At 29.2% G+C, this 18,976-nt stretch overlaps 1 protein-coding gene across 2 annotated transcripts in view; it reads left to right on the forward strand.

Annotated features, from left to right (window-relative positions):
* Positions 1-18,976, forward strand: part of lpp (LIM domain containing preferred translocation partner in lipoma) — a 571,221-nt gene that overhangs the window by 189,827 nt on the left and 362,418 nt on the right. For both annotated transcript variants that reach the window (XM_061978393.2, XM_061978394.2), the window contains one exon: positions 5,875-5,929. Coding sequence is in view for 1 of the 2 variants with exons in the window: in XM_061978394.2 (XP_061834378.2) it covers positions 5,875-5,929 (55 nt within the window). In the remaining variant the exon portion in view is untranslated. The remainder of the gene's footprint in view (positions 1-5,874; positions 5,930-18,976) is intronic.

Consider the following 18,976-nt stretch of genomic DNA (forward strand, 5'->3'; position numbering starts at 1 on the left):
AATAAATGAAAGCAGTTCAATCATGTTGGCTTACTTTCGGCAATTTTAAAATAACATTTTAAAAAAATAGATAAAATATTGAATATATATGTATAAAATGGTTTAACTATTATATATATTTTTTTCCAAATAGACATAATAATAAATTAGATATTAAAAATGATTGTTTCCCCCTTTTTCTTTGATTAAATGAATAAATGTGGAAGTTGTTTTTTTATAATATAATTTATAATATATATTTTTTTATAATACTAATATTAATAAAATACACAATGAATGCAACTACAAATATGTAAATATTAAACCAACAAATATTTATTTTTAATTCAATTAAAAATAGATTTAATTAATTAAGCAGTTAAATGTAGACATTATTATGATAAAGTATTTAATAAAATAATAACTACTACTTCTAACTAGTAACTCTTATTATTATTACTACTACTACTACTACTACTACTAATAAAATACTTTATCAAGGTTAAAAAAAATGCTGCAGGTTGATGAAAACCTTTCAAATGATTTGTGTTTTTCATCCAAAAATAACCTCAGAACATTTCTAATAAATGAAAGCAGTTCAATCATGTTGGCTTACTTTCGGCAATTAAAAAAAAAATAAACAAAAAGATAAAATATTGAATATATATTTATAAAATGGTTTAACTATTATATATATTTTTTTCCAAATAGACATAATAATAAATTAGATATTAAAAATGATTGTTTCCCCCTTTTTCTTTGATTAAATGAATAAATGTGGAAGTTTTTTTTTTTATAATATAATTTATAATATAATTTTTTTTACAATACTAATAATATTAATAAAATACACAATGAATGCAACTACAAATATGTAAATATTAAACCAACAAATATTAAATTTTAATTCAATTAAAAATATATTTAATTAATTAAGCAGTTAAATGCTGTAAGCTTAATATGGGAATGTAACTACAAATATGTAAATATTAAACCAACAAATATTTATTTTCAATTCAATTAAAAATATATTTAATTAATTAAGCAGTTAAATGTAGACATTATTATGATAAAGTATTTAATAAAAAAATAACTACTACTTCTAACTAGTAACTCTTATTATTACTACTACTACTACTACTAATAATAAAATAATTTATCAAGTTTAAAAAAAATGCTGCAGGTTGATGACGACCTTTCAAATGATTTGTATTCTTCATCCAAAAATAACCTCAGAACATTTTTAATAAATGAAAGCAGTTCAATCATGTTGGCTTACTTTCGGCAATTAAAAAAAAAATAAACAAAAAGATAAAATATTGAATATATATGTATAAAATGGTTTCAATCTTTATTTATATTATATTTATATTAATACTAATATTAATAAAACACACAATGAATGCAACTACAAATATGTAAATATTAAACCAACAAATATTTATTTTTAATTCAATTAAAAATAGATTTAATTAATTAAGCAGTTAAATGTAGACATTATTATGATAAAGTATTTAATACAAAAATAACTACTACTTCTAACTAGTAATTCTTATTATTACTACTACTACTACTACTAATAAAATTATTTATCAAGGTTAAAAAAAATGCTGCAGGTTGATGAAAACCTTTCAAATGATTTGTGTTTTTCATCCAAAAATAACCTCAGAACATTTTTAATAAATGAAAGCAGTTCAATGATGTTGGCTTACTTTCGGCAATTAAAAAAAAAATAAACAAAAAGATAAAATATTGAATATATATGTATAAAATGGTTTACTATCATATATATTTTTCCAAATAGACATAATAAATTAATTAATAAAAATAATTGTTTCCTCCTTTTTCTTTGATTAAATGAATAATGAATAAATGTGGAAGTTGTTTTTTTTTAATATAATTTTTTTATAATACTAATATTAATAAAACACACAATGAATGCAACTACAAATATGTAAATATTAAACCAACAAATATTTATTTTTAATTCAATTAAAAATAGATTTAATTAATTAAGCAGTTAAATGTAGACATTATTATGATAAAGTATTTAATTAAAAAAATAACTACTACTTCTAACTAGTAATTCTTATTATTACTACTACTACTACTACTAATAAAATTATTTATCAAGGTTAAAAAAAATGCTGCAGGTTGATGAAAACCTTTCAAATGATTTGTGTTTTTCATCCAAAAATAACCTCAGAACATTTTTAATAAATGAAAGCAGTTCAATGATGTTGGCTTACTTTCGGCAATTAAAAAAAAAATAAACAAAAAGATAAAATATTGAATATATATGTATAAAATGGTTTACTATCATATATATTTTTCCAAATAGACATAATAAATTAATTAATAAAAATAATTGTTTCCTCCTTTTTCTTTGATTAAATGAATAATGAATAAATGTGGAAGTTGTTTTTTTTTTAATATAATTTTTTTATAATACTAATATTAATAAAACACACAATGAATGCAACTACAAATATGTAAATATTAAACCAACAAATATTTATTTTTAATTCAATTAAAAATAGATTTAATTAATTAAGCAGTTAAATGTAGACATTATTATGATAAAGTATTTAATTAAAAAAATAACTACTACTTCTAACTAGTAATTCTTATTATTACTACTACTACTACTACTAATAATAAACTTATTTATCAAGGTTAAAAAAAATGCTGCAGGTTGATGAAAACCTTTCAAATGATTTGTGTTTTTCATCCAAAAACAACCTCAGAACATTTTTAATAAATGAAAGCAGTTCAATGATGTTAGCTTACTTTCGGCAATTAAAAAAAAAATAAACAAAAAGAGAAAATATTGAATATATATGTCTAAAATGGTTTACTATTATATATATTTTTCCAAATAGACATAATAAATTAAATAGTAAAAATAATTGTTTCCCCCTTTTTCTTTGATTAAATGAATACATGTGGAAGTTGTTTTTTTATAATATAATTTATAATATATATTTTTTTTATAATACTAATATTAATAAAATACACAATGAATGCAACTACAAATATGTAAATATTAAACCAACAAATCTTTATTTTTAATTAAATTAAAAATAGATTTAATTAATTAAGCAGTTAAATGTAGACATTATTATGATAAAGTATTTAATAAAAAAATAACTACTACTTCTAACTAGTAACTCTTATTATTATTATTACTGCTACTACTAATAATAAAATACTTTATCAAGGTTAAAAAAAATGCTGCAGGTTGATGACGACCTTTCAAATGATTTGTATTCTTCATCCAAAAATAACCTCAGAACATTTTTAATAAATGAAAGCAGTTCAATCATGTTGGCTTACTTTCGGCAATTAAAAAAAAAATAAACAAAAAGATAAAATATTGAATATATATGTATAAAATGGTTTACTATTATATATATATTTCCAAATAGACTTAATAAAAATAATTGTTTCCCCCTTTTTCTTTGATTAAATTAATAAATGAATAAATGTGGAAGTTGTTTTTTTTTAATATAATTTTTTTTATAATACTAATATTAATAAAATACACAATGAATGCAACTACAAATATGTAAATATTAAACCAACAAATATTTATTTTTAATTAAATTAAAAATAGATTTAATTAATTAAGCAGTTAAATGTAGACATTATTATGATAAAGTATTTAATAAAATAATAACTACTACTTCTAACTAGTAACTCTTATTATTATTACTACTACTACTAATAATAAAATACTTTATCAAGGTTAAAAAAAATGCTTTCACATGATTTGTGTTTTTCATCCAAAAATAACCTCAGAACATTTTTAATAAATGAAAGCAGTTCAATCATGTTGGCTTACTTTCGGCAATTAAAAAAAAAATAAACAAAAAGATAAAATTTTGAATATATATGTCTAAAATGGTTTACTATTATATATATTTTTCCAAATAGACATAATAAATTAAATAATAAAAATAATTGTTTCCCCCTTTTTCTTTGATTAAATGAATAAATGTGGAAGTTGTTTTTTTATAATATAATTTATAATATATATTTTTTTTATAATACTAATATTAATAAAATACACAATGAATGCAACTACAAATATGTAAATATTAAACCAACAAATATTTATTTTTAATTAAATTAAAAATAGATTTAATTAATTAAGCAGTTAAATGTAGACATTATTATGATTAAGTATTTAATAAAAAAATAACTACTACTTCTAACTAGTAACTCTTATTATTATTACTACTACTAATAATAATAAAATACTTTATCAAGGTTAAAAAAAAAATGCTGCAGGTTGATGAGAACCTTTCACATGATTTGTGTTTTTCATCCGAAAATAACCTCAGAACATTTTTAATAAATGAAAGCAGTTCAATCATGTTGGCTTACTTTCGGCAATTTTAAAATAAAATTTCAAAAAATAGATAAAATATTGAATATATGTATAAAATGGTTTACTATTATATATATTTTTACAAATAGACATAATAAATTAATTAATAAAAATAATTGTTTCCCCCTTTTTCTTTGATTAAATGAATAAATGTGGAAGTTGTTTTTTTATAATATAATTTATAATATATATTTTTTTATAATACTAATATTAATAAAATACACAATGAATGCAACTACAAATATGTAAATATTAAACCAACAAATATTTATTTTTAATTCAATTAAAAATAGATTTAATTAATTAAGCAGTTAAATGTAGACATTATTATGATAAAGTATTTAATAAAATAATAACTACTACTTCTAACTAGTAACTCTTATTATTATTACTACTACTACTACTACTACTAATAATAATAAAATACTTTATCAAGGTTAAAAAAAATGCTGCAGGTTGATGAAAACCTTTCACATGATTTGTGTTTTTCATCCAAAAATAACCTCAGAACATTTCTAATAAATGAAAGCAGTTCAATCATGTTGGCTTACTTTCGGCAATTTTAAAATAACATTTTAAAAAAATAGATAAAATATTGAATATATATGTATAAAATAGTTTAACTATTATATATATTTTTTTCCAAATAGACATAATAATAAATTAGATTTTAAAAATGATTGTTTCTCCCTTTTTCTTTGATTAAATTAATACACATGGAAGTTGTTTTTCACCTTTAAGCATGCAAATATTACATATTGCTTTTATTTATCCGGAAACATACGAACAATAAATATTGCCGCGCTTTGCTACTGTCTGTACTTTGTATTTTTAATTTTTTTTTGTATTGTCTGGTATCCTAAGGGGTGTTGGAAATAAAGTTGAGGAAAAAGTCCTGGTGTGCTCCTCCTAAAGGATACTTGCTAAAAAGTGCGCAGGAGGCCAGGATGCCATGCAAGCAGTAATTAACATGCAGCACCAAGCGTGTTGGCGTCCTAAAGGGAAACGTAGGTGTATTAATTCCTTCCTCGCCTCCCAAGTTCAGAGTGAGGAAAAAAAAGGTAGAACCCCCCCCCCCCCCCTTCTCCTTTTGAAAAAGCGTATAAAAAAAACAAGAACTGTCAGATTGAGTGACGCGCTGGTACGGCGCTTCCCCACAGTACACGCGGCAACGTGGGAAACTGACACTGTCAATTTACGGCAACAAAAGGCTTCCTCAGCAAGAACAACACATCTCGGGGCCCCTGGAGACCAAAGAGAAATCCTCCCACCCCCACCCAAGGAGAATGTAGGACATATCCCGCACCACAAATAGAAAATTTCCCTCACAATTATGGTCTTTTCCATTTATCCCCCGCAGTCAAAAGTTAGTTTAAGTTTGGCATCGCGGCGCTTGAACGCCAACTTCCTGCAAGTAAACGACAAACTTTTGCCACCTGAGATTGGACAAGTCTTTTGTCTTTGTACGCTCCTGACTGAAAGTTGTGTTGTTGTTGTTTCAGGGGCCGTGTCGTGTTGTGTTGTGTTGATCCTGCCACCACCTTGTCTGAAAGTCAGGTATGTTCAATTGTCTTCTCTTTTTGATGACTTCTCCTGCTAAATGTTAGGGCCACACCATTCAGTTCTATGATTACCTATGGAGGTTAACATGTGTCTTTATTACAAAATATTTTTTTCACACTGAATTTATCTAACTACAATTTTTGGCATTTGAATTTTGTGAACTGAATTTTTTTACATCAAATTATGCTGAAGAATTAATAGAAAATAAATTCAGTGTTTTAAAACTCGGTATGCTGGTTTGCAAGACCTGTGTCACGTGACTTCAAACTAGGTTTTTATTTATTTTTATTTTTTTTTACACAATTATATTTACACTGAAATGATCAAAATTCAGTATGCTGTGTTGCAAGACGCGTGTCACGTGACTTCAAACTTGAAATTTTTTTTACACTGAAATGATCAAAATTCAGTATGCTGTTTTGCAAGACTCGTATCACGTGACTTCAAACTTGACACCTCATTGGCTGCTTCTGGGACAGGATCGATTGCTTCAGCCTTAATTTACCGAAAGTGAGTCTTGCTTTTTGAAGCAGTGAATTTTTATACACTGGTTTATTTATTTTTTTACACTGAATTTATAAAAATTCAGTATGCTGCTTTGCAAAACTCATGTCACGCGACTTCAAACCTGATTTATTTTTTTTTGTTTTTTTTACACTGAAATTATAAAAATTCAGTATGCTGTTTTGTAAGACTCGTGTCATGTGACTTCAAACTAGAATTTATTGATTTTTTTAACACTGAATTTTTTTTTTACACTGAAATGATCAAAATTCAGTATGCTGTTTTGCAAGACGCATGTCACGTGACTTCAAACCTGAATTTTTTATTATTTTTTTTAAACAATTTTTTTACACTGAAATTATTAAAATTCAGTATGCTGTTTTGCAAGACCCGTGTCACGTGACTTCAAACTTGACACCTCATTGGCTGCTTCTGGGACAGGATCGATTGCTTCAGTCTTAATTGACCGAAAGTGAGTCTTGCTTTTTGAAGCAATTAATTTTTATACACAAATATAAAAAATTTTTACACTGAAATTATAACAATTCAGTATGCTGTTTTGCAAGACTTGTCACGTGACTTCAAACTAGAATGTATTTTTTAATTTTTTATAAACTGAATTTTTTTACACTGACATTATTAAAATTCAGAACATTTTTTTATTTTATTTTATCTTAAACACAATTTTTTTTACACTGAAATTATTAAAACTCAGTATGCTGTTTTGCAAGACTCGTGTCACGTGACTTTAAACCTGACACCTCATTGGCTGCTTCTGGGACAGGATCGATTGCTTCAGCCTTAATTTACCGAAAGTGAGTTTTGCTTTTTGAAGCAGTGAATTTTTACACACTGAAATTTCTTTTTTTTACACTGAATTTATTAAAATTCAGTGTGCTGTTTTGCAAGACTCCTGTCACGTGACTTCAAACTTGAATTTTTTTATTTTATTTTTTGACACTGAATTTTTTTTACATTGAAATTATTAAAATTTAGTATGCTGTTTTGCGGCCCTGCGATGAGGTGGCGACTTGTCCAGGGTGTACACCGCCTGCCGCCCGATTGTAGCTGAGATAGGCTCCAGCGCCCCCCGCGACCCCAAAGGGAATAAGCGGTAGAAAATGGATGGATGGATGGATGCTGTTTTGCAAGACTCGTGTCACGTGACCTCAAATGTGTTTTTTTTTGTTTTTTTTACACTGAAATTATTAAAATTCAGTATTCTGTTTTATAAGACTCGTGTCACGTGACTTCAAACTAGAATTTATTTATTTTATTTTTTAACACTGAATTTTTTTTACATTGAAATTATTAAAATTCAGTATGCTGTTTTATAAGACTCGTGTCACGTGACTTCAAACTAGAATTTTTTATTAAAAAAATGTTGGACAATTTTTTTACACTGAAATTAATCAAACTCAGTATGCTGTTTTGCAAGGCCCGTGTCACGTGACTTCAAACTAGACACCTCATTGGCTGCTTATAAAAATTCAGTTTGCTGTTTTGCAAGACTCGTGTCACGTGACTTCAAACTAGGTTTTTATTCATTTATTTTTACACAATTTTTTTACACTGAAATTAATCAAACTCAGTATGCTGTTTTGCAAGACCTGTGTCACGTGACTTCAAACTAGGTTTTTATTTATTTATTTATTTTTTTTACACAATTTTTTTACACTGAAATGATCAAAATTCAGTATGCTGTGTTGCAAGACGCGTGTCACGTGACTTCAAACTTGAAATTTTTTTTACACTGAAATGATCAAAATTCAGTATGCTGTGTTGCAAGACGCGTGTCACGTGACTTCAAACTTGACATTTTTTTTTTAAACACAATTTTTTTACACTGAAATGATCAAAATTCAGTATGCTGTTTTGCAAGACTCGTGTCACATGACTTCAAACCTGACACCTCATTGGCTGCTTCTGGGACAGGATCGATTGCTTCAGCCTTAATTGACCGGAAGTGAGTTTTGCTTTTTGAAGCAGTGAAGTTTTACACACTGAAATTTATTTTTTTACACTGAATTTATTAAAATTCAGTGTGCTGTTTTGCAAGACTCCTGTCACGTGACTTCAAACTTGAAATTTTTTTTACACTGAAATTGTTAAAATTCAGTATGCTGTTTTATCAGACTCGTGTCACGTGATTTCAAACTAGAATTTATTTTATTTTTTAACACTGAATTTTTTTTACATTGAAATTATTAAAATTCAGTATGCTGTTTTGCAAGACTCGTGTCACGTGACTTCAAACTAGAATTTTTTTTTTTACACAATTTTTTTACACTGAAATTAATAAAACTCGGTATGCTGTTTTGCAAGACCCGTGTCACGTGACTTCAAACCTGACACCTCATTGGCTGCTTCTGGGACAGGATCGATTGCTTCAGCCTTAATTTACCGAAAGTGAGTCTTGCTTTTTGAAACAGTGAATTTTTACACACTGAATTTTCAAAAAATTTTCATTTTTTTTTTATTTTTTACACTGAATTTATTAAAATTTAGTATGCTGTTTTGCAAGACTCGTGTCACGTGACCTCAAACGTGTTTTTTTTTTACACTGAAATTATTAAAATTCAGTATGCTGTTTTATAAGACTCGTGTCACGTGACTTCAAACTAGAATTTTTTATAAAAAAAAATTTCACACAATTTTTTTACACTGAAATAAATCAAACTCAGTATGCTGTTTTGCAAGACTCGTGTCACGTGACTTCAACAATAATTTTTTTTTCATTTTTTTACACAATTTTTTTTACACTGAAATTAATCAAACTCAGTATGCTGTTTTGCAAGACCCGTGTCACGTGACTTCAAACTAGGTTTTTATTTATTTATTTATTTTTACACAATTTTTTTTACACTGAAAGTAATACAACTTGGTATGCTATTTTGCAAGACCCGTGTCACGTGACTTTAAATCTGACACCTCATTGGCTGCTTCTGGGACAGGATCGATTGCTTCAGCCTTAATTTACCGAAAGTGAGTCTTGCTTTTTGAAGCAGTGAATTTTTATACACAGATTTTTATTTTTTTTTTTACACTGAATTTATAAAAATTCAGTATGCTGTTTTGCAAGACTCGTGTCACGTGACTTCAATTTAGAATGTATTTATTTTTATTTTTTTTAACAGTGACATTTTTTACTCTGAAATTAATCAAACTCAGTATGCTGTTTTGCAAGACCCGTGTCACGTGACTTCAAACCTGACACCTCATTGGCTGCTTCTGGGACAGGATCGATTGCTTCAGCCTTAATTGACTGAAAGTGAGTCTTGCTTTTTGAAGCAATGAATTTTTTGACACTGAATTTTCATACACTGATTTTTTTATTTTTTATTTTTTACACTGAATTTATTAAAATTTAGTATGCTGTTTTGCAAGACGCGTGTCACGTGACTTCAAACCTGACGCCTCATTGGCTGCTTCTGGGACAGGATCGATTGCTTCAGCCTTAATTTACCGAAAGTGAGTTTTGCTTTTTGAAGCAGTGAAGTTTTACACACTGAAATTTATTTTTTTACACTGAATTTATTAAAATTCAGTGTGCTGTTTTGCAAGACTCCTGTCACGTGACTTCAAACTAGAATTTTTTTTTTTTTACACAATTTTTTTACACTGAAATTATTAAAATTCGGTATGCTGTTTTATCAGACTCGTGTCACGTGATTTCAAACTAGAATTAATTTATTTTATTTTTTAACACTGAATTTTTTTTACATTGAAATTATTAAAATTCAGTATGCTGTTTTACAAGACTCCTGTCACGTGACTTCAAACTAGGTTTTTATTTATATATTTTTTTTTACACAATTTTTTTACACTGAAATTATTAAAATTCAGTATGCTGTTTTATCAGACTCGTGTCACGTGATTTCAAACTAGAATTTATTTTATTTTTTAACACTGAATTTTTTTTACATTGAAATTATTAAAATTCAGTATGCTGTTTTACAAGACTCCTGTCACGTGACTTCAAACTAGAATTTTTATTTTTTACACAATTTATTTACACTGAAATTAATAACACTCGGTATGCTGTTTTGCAAGACCCGTGTCACGTGACTTCAAACCTAACACCTCATTGGCTGCTTCTGGGACAGGATCGATTGCTTCAGCCTTAATTTACCGAAAGTGAGTCTTGCTTTTTGAAGCAGTGACTTTTTCGACACTGAATTTTCATACACTGATTTTTATTATTTTTTTACACTGAATTTATTACAATTTAGTATGCTGTTTTGCAAGACTCGTGTCACGTGACCTCAAACGTGTTTTTTTTGTTTTTTTTACACTGAAATTATTAAAATTCAGTATGCTGTTTTATAAGACTCGTGTCACGTGACTTCAAACTAGAATTTTTTATAAAAAAAATTTTGCACAATTTTTTTACACTGAAATAAATCAAACTCAGTATTCTGTTTTGCACGGCCCGTGTCACGTGACTTCAAACTAGACACCTCATTGGCTGCTTATAAAAATTCAGTTTGCTGTTTTGCAAGTCTCGTGTCACGCGACTTCAAACTAGGTTTTTATTCTTTTTTTTTTTTTACACAATTTTTTTACACTGAAATTAATCAAACTGAAAATTAAAATTCAGTATGCTGTTTTATAAGACTCCTGTCACGTGACTTCAAACTAGGTTTTTATTTTTTTTAATTTTTTTTACACAATTTTTTTTACACTGAAATGATCAAAATTCAGTATGCTGTGTTGCAAGACCTGTGTCACGTGACTTCAAACTAGGTTTTTATTTATTTTTATTTTTTTTACACAATTTTTTTTACACTGAAATGATCAAAATTCAGTATGCCGTGTTGCAAGACGCGTGTCACGTGACTTCAAACTTGAATTTATTTATTTTTACACAATTTTTTTACACTGAAATTAATACAACTCGGTATGCTGTTTTGCAAGACCCGTGTCACGTGACTTTAAACCTGACGCCTCATTGGCTGCTTCTGGGACAGGATCGATTGCTTCAGCCTTAATTGACCGAAAGTGAGTCTTGCTTTTTGAAGCAGTGACTTTTTCGACACTGAATTTTCATACACCGATTATTTTTTATTTTTTACACTGAATTTATCAAAATTTAGTATGCTGTTTTGCAAGACTCGTGTCACGTGACCTCGAACGTGTTTTTTTTTTTTTTTTTACACTGAAATTATTAAAATTCAGTATGCTGTTTTATAAGACTCGTGTCATGTGACTTCAAACTAGAATTTTTTATTAATTTTTTTTCCACACATTTTTCCACTGAAATAAATCAAACTCAGTATGCTGTTTTGCAAGGCCCGTGTCACGTGACTTCAAACTAGACACCTCATTGGCTGCTTATAAAAAATCAGTATGCTGTTTTGCAAGACTCGTGTCACGTGACTTCAAACTAGAATCTTTGTATTTTTTTTTTACGCAATTTTTTTACACTGAAATTAAATCAAACTCAGTATGCTGTTTTGCAAGACTCGTGTCACGTGACTTCAAACTAGACACCTCATTGGCTGCTTATAAAAATTCAGTTTGCTGTTTTGCAAGACTCGTGTCACGTGACTTCAAACTAGAATTTTTTATTAATTTTTTTTTTTTACACAATTTTTTTACACTGAAATTATTAAAACTCAGTATGCTGTTTTGCAAGACCCGTGTCACGTGACTTCAAACTTGACACCTCATTGGCTGCTTATAAAAATTCAGTATGCTGTTTTGCAAGACTCGTGTCACGTGACTTCAAACTAGAATTTATTCATTCATTCATTTATTTTTTTAACACTGAATTTTTTTACACTGAAATTATAAAAAAATCAGTATGCTCTTTTGCAAGACTCGTGTCATGTGACTTCAAACTACAATTTATTAAAAAAAAAAATTAACACAATTTTTTTTACACTGAAATGATAAAAACTCAGTATGCTGTTTTGCAAGACGCGTGTCACATGACTTCAAACTAGGTTTTTATTAAAATTTTTTTTTACACAATTTTTTTACACTGAAATTAATAAAACGCAGTATGCTGTTTTGCAAAACCCGTGTCACATGACCTCAAACGCAACATTTTTTTTAATTTTTTTATTATTTTTTTAACACAATATTTTTACACTGAAATTATCAAAATTCAGTATGCTGTTTTGCAAGACCCGTGTCACGTGACTTCAAACTTGACACCTCATTGGCTGCTTCTGGGACAGGATCAATTGTTTCAGCCTTAATTGACCGAAAGTGAGTTTAGCTTTTTGAAGCAGGACATTTTTATACACTGATTTTATTATTTTTTTAACACTGAATTTATAAAAATTCAGTATTCTGTTTTGCAAGACTCGTGTCACGTGACTTCAAACTACAATTTATTCATTTATTTATTTTTTTAAGACTGAATTTTTTTTACACTGAAATTATAAAAAATCAGTACGCCCCCTGCGACCCCGAAGGGATTAAGCGGTAGAAACTGGATGGACAGTATGCTCTTTTGCAAGATTTGTGTCATGTGACTTCAAACTACAATTTACTTAAAAAAAAAAATTTAACACAGAATTTTTTTTACACTGAAATTATTATAACTCAGTATGCTGTTTTGCAAGACGCGTGTCACATGACTTCAAACTAGGTTTTTATTAAATTTTTTTTTTTTACACAATTTTTTTACACTGAAATTAATAAAACGCAGTATGCTGTTTTGCAAGACCTGTGTCACGTGACTTCAAACTTGACACCTCATTGGCTGCTTATAAAAATTCAGTATGCTGTTTTGCAAGACGCGTGTCACATGACTTCAAACTAGGTTTTTATTTAATTTTTTTTTTTTTACACAATTTTTTTACACTGAAATTAATAAAACGCAGTATGCTGTTTTGCAAGACCCGCGTCACATGACCTCAAACGCAAATTTTTATTTATTATTTTTTTTACACAATTTTTTTACACTGAAATGATCAAAATTCAGTATGCTGTTTTGCAAGACTCGTGTCACATGACTTCAAACCTGACACCTCATTGGCTGCTTCGGGGACAGGATCGATTGCTTCAGCCTTAATTGACCGAAAGTGAGTTTTGCTTTTTGAAGCAGTGAATTTTTACACACTGAAATTTATTTTTTTTACACTGAATTTATACAAATTCAGTATGCTGCTTTGCAAAACTCATGTCACGCGACTTCAAACCTGATTTTTTTGTTTTTGTTTTTTTTACACTGAAATTATAAAAATTCAGTATGCTGTTTTGTAAGACTCGTGTCATGTGACTTCAAACTAGAATTTATTTATTTATTTTTTTAACACTGAATTTTTTTTTACACTGAAATTATACAAAGTTTTGCAAGACGCATGTCACGTGTCTTCAAACTTGAATTTTTTTATTATTTTTTTGAAACAATGTTTTTACACTGAAATTATTAAAATTCAGTATGCTGTTTTGCAAGACCCGTGTCACATGACCTCAAACTTGACACCTCATTGGCTGCTTCTGGGACAGGATCGATTGCTTCAGCCTTAATTGACCGAAAGTGAGTCTTGCGTTTTGAAGCAATAAATTTTTATACACAAATACTATTTTTTTTTTACACTGAAATTATAAAAATTCAGTATGCTGTTTTGCAAGACTTGTGTCACGTGACTTCAAACTAGAATGTATTTTTTAATTTTTTATAAACTGAATTTTTTTACACTGACATTATTAAAATTCAGAATTTTTTTAAATTTTATTTTATCTTAAACACAATTTTTTTTACACTGAAATTAATAAAACTCAGTATGCTGTTTTGCAAGACTCGTGTCACGTGACTTTAAACCTGACACCTCATTGGCTGCTTCTGGGACAGGATCGATTGCTTCAGCCTTAATTTACCGAAAGTGAGTCTTGCTTTTTGAAGCAGTGAATTTTTATACACAGATTTTTATTATTTTTTTTACACTGAATTTATAAAAATTCAGTATGCTGTTTTGCAAGACTCGTGTCACGTGACTTCAATTTAGAATGTATTTATTTTAATTTTTTTTAACAGTGACATTTTTTACTCTGAAACTAATAAAACTCAGTATGCTGTTTTGCAAGACTCGTGTCACGTGACTTCAAACTTGACACCTCATTGGCTGCTTCTGGGACAGGATCGATTGCTTTAGCCTTAATTGACCGAAAGTGAGTCTTGCTTTTTGAAGCAATGAATTTTTCGACACTGAATTTTCACACACTGATTTTTATTTTTTATTTTTACACTGAATTTATTAAAATTTAGTATGCTGTTTTGCAAAACTCGTGTCACGCGACTTCAAACCTGATTTATTTATTTAATTTTTTTTACACTGAAATTATAAAAATTCAGCACGTGACTTCAAACTAGAATTTATTTATTTATTTTTTTAACACTGAATTTTTTTTACACTGAAATTATAAAAATTCAGTATGCTGTTTTGCAAGACTCCTGTCACGTGACTTGAAACTTGATTTTTTTGTTAGTTTTTTGTTTTGTTTTACACTGAAATTAATAAAACTCAGTATGCTGTTTTGCAAGACTCGTGTCACATGACTTCAAACTTGACACCTCATTGGCTGCTTCTGGGACAGGATCGATTGCTTCAGCCTTAATTTACCGAAAGTGAGTCTTGCTTTTTGAAGCAGTGAATTTTTCGACACTGAATTTTCATACACTGATTATTTTATTTTTTTTTACAATGAAATTGTCAGTATAATTTGATGTATAAAAATTCATTGTGAGAAAAAAGCTTTCGTAATAAAGACAAATTAACCTCCATAATAAACTACATTCCTCCATAAAATAAACAGCTGTGATAAATGTCTATATTAGTTCAAATAAACTAGGTTTTGTTTAATAAATTGTTTAATAAAGTCAAATACAAATAAGGCAACAAGAGAAGTAAATCTGTACAGCAGATGTGATCATCTACATCAACTATATGAAATATGTATATATATGTGTGTGTATATATGTGTGTGTGTGTGTGTGTTGTATTGTTTACCTCACCACCACACACACACTCCATGCAGTATTGTGTAACATGTGTTGTTTTTACATGTTGTTGTATACTATTGTACAACACCATGTATATTTTATACACTACCGTGAATTTTGGACAGGAGGGTTTAGTGACATTCAAGAGACATGATTTTTTAATTGTCATCCATTATTTACTGCCCCGCTTTCCTTTTTGTGCTTCGCCAACTTTTCAACCGCTTGGTGTTGTAAAATGTTGTTTGTCTACCTTTTTTTTTTTTTTTTTTAAACACATCAGGAAGTGTACACAGTGTGTGGCATTAAATGCCTCGTTAAGAAATAACGGGGTTAGAAACACAGGAAGTCTACATGTTGCGTAAACTTCAACCTAAAAGAAGAACAGTACACTCGATAAGTACACTCATACAAATGGGAAATTGTCACATTTGTGTTAATGGTGACACAACATTATTAGTCATATTTTCTTTCGAGCCCTATATGCTGATTTAGATTGATGACTTTTGAGTACGAGTTGTAGGGGTGCACAAAATCGGAATCGCGTTTCTTATTCATCCCGATTTTAAATCGATGTATTTTCAAAATTTGATTAAAAAGAAAATTAATTATGTATGTATATATATATATATGTATGTATGTATGTATGTATGTATGTATGTATGTATGTATGTATGTATGTATGTATGTATGTATGTATGTATGTATGTATGTATGTATGTATGTATATACACGGTATACTAGTATACCGTACAACCCTAATACGATGTACTACATGTATGATATAGAACTGACTGACATACTCAATAGACAACAACAACGATACTGTACGCTTCACATTATTGCGAGTTGTAGTTTCTATTACCAAATTTGGAGGCGTCGAAATCGCCATGTGAAATCGCTAATGCTAACCAGTAGCAAATTAGCATCGAGCTAGCGCATTTTGAAAAGTGTCTTACTTTTGAGTCCTTTTGTATGATTTTTGTCTGCATGGACATTGCTGGAGTTCACGTGCAGGTCAGTAGGTCGGGTCGGTGCCTAGAAAAGGACTGAATCCGCTGACAAAAGGGACAAGCGGTAGAAAACAGATGGATGGATGGAAATAAAACGTTGTCATCCATTTTGAAAAGCAGCATTTCTTTTTGCTGCCTCTCACGTCTTTTGATAATCCTCCTTTTGAGGATGGTGCCGCAGTCAGGTGGTCATGGTCGGAGCCCACCTGCGAATAGGTGGTGCACGCGCCTCACCACCGCGTCGTTCCTTAGTGACTGCCACAGCGTCACGCTGGCCAAAGGAGGCTTGTGTGTTCCTGGCCCACGCTGGCTGGCCACATTCTTGGAGCGGATGAGCGGCCAGGCTGGCGGCCAAAGTGGATTTCAAGAACGCTTTTTGCAGGAGATTGTCCTCGCCTTGATTTTGAATATACTCTCATGTTGTCATGAAATCCTGCTTTATTTCATCCTGGTAAACATCTTTTCATAGAAGAGATGTGATTCATACTCCTAATCTGCTTCTACCTCTCATCATTCTGCTTTGGATGGCCACCGAAAATACTCTTCTGCAAACTTCTGCTTCTTAATCACCATGGAATACTTCCATCATGTTTCATGGAATACTTCCATCTCTACACTTCAGTACTTACATTGTGTACATATACTTTCTACATTATGTACATGTACTGTCTACATTGTGTACATATACTTTCTACATTGTGTACATATACATATGTCTACATTGTGTGCATATACTGACTACATTGTGTACATATACTTTCTACATTGTGTACATATACATATGTCTACATTGTGTGCATATACTGACTACATTGTGTACATATACTGTCTACATTGTGTACATATACTGTCTACATTGTGTACATATACTGTCTACATTGTGGACATATACTGTCTACATTGTGGACATATACTGTCTACATTGTGTACGTGTACTGTCTACATTGTGTACATATACTGTCTACATTGTGTACATATACATATTAATTAAATATAATCATAACATGTAGAAATACAAGAAAACAATTAAATTAAATTAAAAACAATATTTTTTTGAATATTACAATTCTTACCTAATATTCAAAAAAAATTGTTTTTAATTTAGTTTAATTGTTTTCCTGTATTTCTAAATGTTATGATTATATTTAATTTTTTTTACATTTTAAGGGGGGCTCGGGGGTGGCGTTGATTTGAGCGCAACATTCAGGTACTGACAGTTTATTTTACAAAGTTAAGTAAAACAAACTTTTATTGCGAACTCAACATTTTGGACGTTTGTTTAATTTAAAAAAAGTTTTGTTTTTTTATATTTATATTATTATTATTATTTGTACTATTTATTATTTCACGTTAAGTTGTAATGAGCCATCATTGCACACTCAATTTTTTTTTAAATTGACATATTTATAATATTTAAAAATAATTATGGTATAAATTACTCTGCGCTCAACATTTTGGGCATTTGTTTATTTTTTTTAAAAGTGTTTTTTTATTATCAGTATTGTATATACATGTTTTGAATATCTAAAAATAATTGTGGTATAAATTACTGTGCGCTCAACATTTTGGGCATTTTTTTTTTTTTTTTTGTTTAAGTGTTTTTTTATTATCAGTATTGTATATACATGTTTTGAATATCTAAAAATAATTGTGGTATAAATTACTGTGCGCTCAACATTTTGGGCATTTTTTTTGTTTTTTTTGTTTAAGTGTTTTTTTATTATCAGTATTGTATATACATGTTTTGAATATCTAAAAATAATTGTGGTATAAATTACTGTGCGCTCAACATTTTGGGCATTTTTTTTTTTTTTAAGTGTTTTTTTTATTATTATCAGTATTGTAGTTAGTATTATTATTTTTTTTACTATTATTTTAGTCTGTCTATCTGTGTTGGCCTTGAGACGAGGTGGCGACTTGTCCAGGGTGTACCCCGCCTTCCGCCCGAATGCAGCTGACGTTAGGCTCCAGCACCCCCCGCCACCCCAAAAGGGACAAGCAGTAGAAAATGGATGGATTTTAGTCTAAGTTGCAAGGGGCCATCACTGCACACAACTTTTTTAATATCTAAAATTAGTTAGGTTATTCATTTTGATTGATGATTTTTTTCTATTTTTTCACATTTTCTGAGGGTGTTTGGAGTGCAACATTAAGTGAAGTGAAGTAAATATTTATATAGCGCTTTTCTCTAGTGATACAAAGCGCTTTACATAGAGAAACCCAATATCTGAGTTACATTTAAACCAGAGTGGGTGGCACTGGGAGCAGGTGGGTAAAGTGTCTTGCCCAAGGACACAACGGCTGTGACTAGGATGTCGGAAGCGGGGATCGAACCTGGAACCCTCAAGTTGCTACCAACCGAGCAATTAAGGCACTGACATTTTATTTCACCTCAAAGTTGAGTTAAATTGAATGACATTTATTTTCATTTCTCTGTTAAATGGTGACTTCCTGTCACTCGTCAAAGAGAAACATCTTTTCATGTTTGATTAACATAGCTTAGCTTATTTTTACACTTGAAGGTTAACGTGTGACTTCAACAGTTAAACATCATTCCAAGATGGCAGC

Source organism: Nerophis lumbriciformis, linkage group LG18, assembly GCF_033978685.3.
Source record: "Nerophis lumbriciformis linkage group LG18, RoL_Nlum_v2.1, whole genome shotgun sequence".
NCBI lineage: Eukaryota > Metazoa > Chordata > Actinopteri > Syngnathiformes > Syngnathidae > Nerophis > Nerophis lumbriciformis.